This window comes from Chenopodium album, chromosome 20 (assembly GCF_948465745.1).
Source record: "Chenopodium album chromosome 20, dcCheAlbu1.1, whole genome shotgun sequence".
NCBI lineage: Eukaryota > Viridiplantae > Streptophyta > Magnoliopsida > Caryophyllales > Amaranthaceae > Chenopodium > Chenopodium album.
In genome coordinates, this window is record NC_137853.1 from 26,811,945 (window position 1) to 26,817,449 (window position 5,505).

General features: G+C 32.7%; 1 protein-coding gene across 1 annotated transcript; it reads right to left on the bottom strand.

Annotated features, from left to right (window-relative positions):
* Nucleotides 1-244: 244 nt before the first annotated feature.
* On the bottom strand, nucleotides 245-937 carry LOC145596941 (protein FAR1-RELATED SEQUENCE 5-like). The gene has a single exon (XM_081653133.1). It carries the CDS (start codon nucleotides 935-937, stop codon nucleotides 245-247), a length of 693 nt encoding a protein of 230 aa, XP_081509259.1.
* Nucleotides 938-5,505: the final 4,568 nt, after the last annotated feature.

Below are 5,505 nucleotides of genomic sequence, written 5' to 3' on the forward strand. Positions count from 1 at the left end.
ACATCATGTATAACAGAAATGATCATATGTTAATTGAAAAATGAACAAAATATAAATTAAAATATGTACATTTGTAAAAAGAATAATGATCATAAACAATATGGACACTAATAATATTATAATAACATACATAACAAAGTAAATTGTATGATCATATGTAAAACACTAAATGTTCATATATATATCACATTATAATCAAATATATCACATAATAAAAATAAAAAAAAATACAAAAAAGAATAATTTACCTTTTCCAGAAATATTCAAATTCAGCAGGAGTTTCACAATACTTCAATAGATATCCAAACAAATCTGTAAAGCCTTCCAAAGCTCTCAATGCTCCAATGTGTTTCTTAGAATTTTGTTCAAGATGCCATACACATAAACGATGATGAACAGTTGAAGGAAAAATGTTTCTAATACCCGCTACAATCGCTTGTGCTTGATCAGTCATAATTGTAATGGGACTTTTCCTCCCCATTGAGTACAAATATGTATCAAACAACCAATCAAAAGACTCAGTGCGCTCATTAAGAATAAAACCCATACCAAACATGACATTGTTACCATGATGGTTCATCCCAACAAATGGAGCACATATCATTCCGTATTTATTAGTTCTATAAGTTGTATCAAAAACCAACAAATCTCCAAAGTATTGATAATCTCTCATCATCCTACCATCACGCCAAAAAAAACTAACTAAAGCACCACTATCATCTTGTTCAAAATCATAATAAAAATCTGCCTCATCCACATGTCTCTTGGCAAAATATTTAATCAATTGGTTACTATCACATCCTTCAATTTGGGCAGCTTTTTCAGAAGACAATGCATTATAAGCATCAGAAGCAGTGAAACAAAGATTAGGAGATCCCCCAACCTCCTTCTTTAGAACCCTCAAAGAATCAGTAACTTTGACTCCACTCAATTTCATTGTTGAAATGAAAAGAAGCTACTCTTTATTCACATCTCTTTGAGACCTTATCAAGTGCCATTTTTCAGGAGGAATCATAGCATTATTATGAACCATTTCATGTCTTGTACATGTATAGACCCCTAAATGATCAATATGAAACTGCACAAAAGCTAAACAACCAGTTCGATGATCCAACTTCTCATAAATCCTTTTATTCTTACACTTATTATCTTTGAATCCCTCATTACAACAAACAAATCTTTTCATCAAAAAAGAATCATCTCTTCTTCTCTTACTCTTCCCAATTCGAATTCCAAAACCTTTCCTAAAAGCATATTCATTATACGCTTCGAAAGCTTCATCTTCAGATTTAAATTCTTTATCCTTTAATTCAGACTGTTCTGCTTCTAAATACATAATATCATCATTTTTTTCCACTGCACAATATACAATTATAAATGATCATAAAGAGTTTCATGAATGAACAATAAAAAATAAGTAAAATGTTCTATATCAAAATAGCACATGATCAATTGCAAAAAGAATTTCAACACATAATATTATGAACAATATTTTTATTATTTACCACTACACATAGTATCGAAATAAAAATGTAAAAATAAATGATAAAAAATGACTTTAAGACTGAACATAAACACATTAGTAATTATGAATAAGAAAACATAAACGATTAATTGAATGTATAATCTGCAAAATATACAACAAAAACATACAATTCTAAAACACAGAGAAAACAACAAATGAAACAACAAATGAAGCAACAAAATGCTCATACAAGTATAACAATCCAAAAACGTTCATCATAATGTAATCAAAGTAGTAAATTCAAAAATCGAAAGTGAATAATAATACATCAATTAAGTTCAAATTAACAGAGCATTATAACAGAACAAAAACAGAACAAATTAGAAATAATTAAAAATTGCAAAATTATGATCACAATTACTCACATTGTTGCATAAACGAATCAACAAAACGAACTCCAGAAGGAAACACACGCTTGCAATCACGATCAAAATCAACACAATCTCCAGATGCAGGATTCGCCATTGATGATCGGTAACAATTAACGAGTTCGTTTAAAAAATCAAATGAATTAGATGAATTAACGAGAGAAAAATGTAGATCAAAAATGAAGGTTGATCAATTGAAGAGAGAGAAAAAATAGGGTTTAAAATCATATATATACATAGCTTGAATAATAAGAAACAAAGAAAAAAGGAAAAAAGAGGATGAAAAGAAAAAAAGAAAAAAAAAAAGAAAGAATCGCAAAAGGAAAGAAGCTGCACATGAAAACAGCTACAAAACGACGTAGCATAGGGGGGGGGGGGTGTAGGGAACACACCCTACACTAGGGTGTCTGTTATTGGACCCTCATTACAGACCAAACTAAACTGGATTGGTTATTTTTAATAAAATAAGGTTGTTTTAAAAAACAGAGAGAAGAGAACTTAATAAAAACTAAACCACAACACTTGACTTTTCACACTTTCACTTTATTTGATTGTGGTTCGACGTGAAAGGTTATTCATCACTGGGTTTGATTTTGGGGAGACACAAATGGGTGTATACAAAAGCATAAAAATAAAAGGGATAATCGGGAAAGTAAGATCACACAACCCCCAGCAATTCCAACATAGGACCTTCATTTTGCCCCCGAAGGCTGTTCTAGGCCAGCCGCGCCCTTCACTTTCAGCACCTTGATCAGAGCATAATTTTCATTGTTACTTTCAGCATCAGAAAACTTCTCCCATATGTCATCTTCGGAGTTTAATCGAAACCTCCACGTCCCTTTTCTTCCTACCGTCTTCACTTCCTCTTTCTCCTTAGCAATGCCAAACCTCCACTTGCCTTTCCCTTCATACACAAGCTGGGCTTTTAGTTTCTTCTCACTCTGTTTGTCCTTGTTCGTCTCCACCCTAACTCGCTTCAGCTGAGCCGACACCCCCCCCCCCCTTTACCTTCTTGCACGTGTTCCAAATTAGCAACATGTCACTTCTTCTTCTGCAGCTTTTCATTCACAAGCCTCATCCCCTTTCTTTTTTTGTAGAGCATCTTCTTTTCTTCGTGCGAATAGAACTCATCTTCCACCTCCTTCTTTGACTATATCTCATTCTTAAGCTCAAGCAATTTTAAATTCATGATAGAGTCAAAAGACTCAAAGGACAGTGATGACAGAGTGGTGGCGAAAGAATTCACCGAGGCAGGGGAGTTCAAGGGGTTTTTTAATTCCCGTGTTTCCACAGAAGCACCCTCAGACCAGGAAGGTGAGTAGCCGGAACTACCCGAGTCGTGGGCCACCCCTTTCAATTTTGGCCATAGATGCGAAGCTGGTACGTACTAAAGCATTCTCATCTTCCAACTTGTTTTAAACAGGGGTAGGTTTTGGTGAGGACAGTGTTGAAAGATTGTCTAGAAGGAAAGTGGGGTTATTTGTTGCACGAGGGAAAGATAGCTCCAGTTGTGCTATCCATAAGGCAATTAGGGTTGACTTTGGCTTGAAGACATCACTTGAAGGGTCAGTTATGGGGATAATGCGGTCAGTATCCAAGAAAGTAGTGTAGAACGAGTCATCACTTTCAGTTTCCTTGTTGGGACCCGAAAACATGAGACATTTCCATTATTGGAAGTGGTTTGATAGGTTGAAAAGGTAAGGAAGAAGACAAGTGGTGGGGATGAAAAAACTGGTAGTTCTCCGTAAAAGGTGGGGGTTTCCTTCTTTAAGGGAAAAATATAAGAAAATAAGGGGAGTTTAAACTAAAGATATGAAGGGAATTATCATAAATGCTGGTGGTTGGGGCACCAATATCAGGAGGGAACAAACTAGTAGTTGCCTAAATTCCCTCTTCATTCAGGTAGTAGTTCTTTCAAGAGTATTGAAGAGATTTTTTGTCTCGAGGGGGGCAAATTGCTAATATAGTAGGGAGAAAATTTAAATAAATTGACTGATCATCTAAATTAGATCGTTTGACTATCTTAGTCAAGGTAATAGTCTTAGGAGGGCTGCCCAGTTAATTTTCTTGATTTCTGAACTTTGTCAATCTTTGATGCCATGTGAGAATGTAGAGTACGCTCATGATGAGTCAGCAGCCGAGTCAGCAGCCGAATGCTACACACAGGCAAACTGATATTAAACGGAGTTATGCATGATATTTATTAGGTAGTTAGTGGGGCTGTTACTTTAAGGTGGAAGATGAATATTATCTTTGCATTTATTGTTGGTAAAATGGTAGGTGCCTAGGTGGTGGTTTATAGACCATTTAAAGATAAGTTTGACTCATATTACTTCAAAAAAAAAGTTTTATTATTTACCACTTTAATCAAAATTTCTTGTTTAGCAAAATCAAGTGTGAGTGATTTAATGAGTTGGTGATATTATTTTGAAAGAACACGTCTAAGCTATAGGCTGAAGAAAGTGAATACGTGGATCAGTATACAAAATTTTTTATGAAAAATGTTACCAAACTTTTTTTATCACCAAGTTTAAAACTCACAATTCAAAATTTTTTTGATCACCAAGTATTGTAATAACAAACATTTTTCTTTTGAGAAAAAATAACAAACTTTTTTATCACCAAGTTTAAATATCACAATTCTATGTGAGCACACCAACCATAAAAATAATCATCAAAATTCAAAACCCTTTATGTAAGTATTCTAATATCACCAATTATTTATTAATGTAACAATATACATGTTTAAAATAAATTAGTGATATGATATAAGATTGTACAAAGTAATACGTGTTTAACAATTCTATCTATAATTCTTTTAAATACGCACTATGCCATATAATTTTGTACATAAACTAACAAACAATAATACAATATTCAATGACTATTGCAACAAAACATATAGAAAAAGAATTAAGTGGTTGTAGATGATTGAACTTAATTACATTATTACCAACAGAAAAGTTTAAAACAAAATAGTGGGGTTAATATTTTATTATTGAAAAGTATTGAATGTGATAGGAAAGAAATAATATGAAGAAAAAAAATACTCTTAGTATAAGTGGATTTGGGTATGGTTGGGGTTCATGATAGAAGAGAGCATAATATTAAAATGTACTCAATCTGTCCCTTAATTACATTCCTGCTTACCTTTTTAGGTGTTTCAAAATTACATTCCTACTTTCTTTTTTTAGTAAGTGAATTTATACCAAATATCCCCAAATTATCCCTAAATAGTTGTGATGTGACATAACTTTAATTATTTTTCAGTTTTGCAATTAATGGTTGCACAGAAACCATAATTTTCATTCACCCTTTTGAACATTTTGAATCCATGTGCAGCACTATAATTGAATAATTCGTCCTTTTATTTTTCATAAACTAATGTGATTGTCCTTTTTCTTTTCAAAGGATTGATGACATGTGCTTCATTTAATATCATTTTATCTTTGTTTTATTCAAATACACCAATAAATGTCTTGTAATTCCCATTGTAATTTCTAATCATGAGTTAAAAGGTTATTCCAAGTTCCTTAATTCCCGTGTAAATTTAGAAATAGGAATGTAATTAAAGGATGGAGAGAGTATCTTTTTGCCAAATAAGGAATGGTA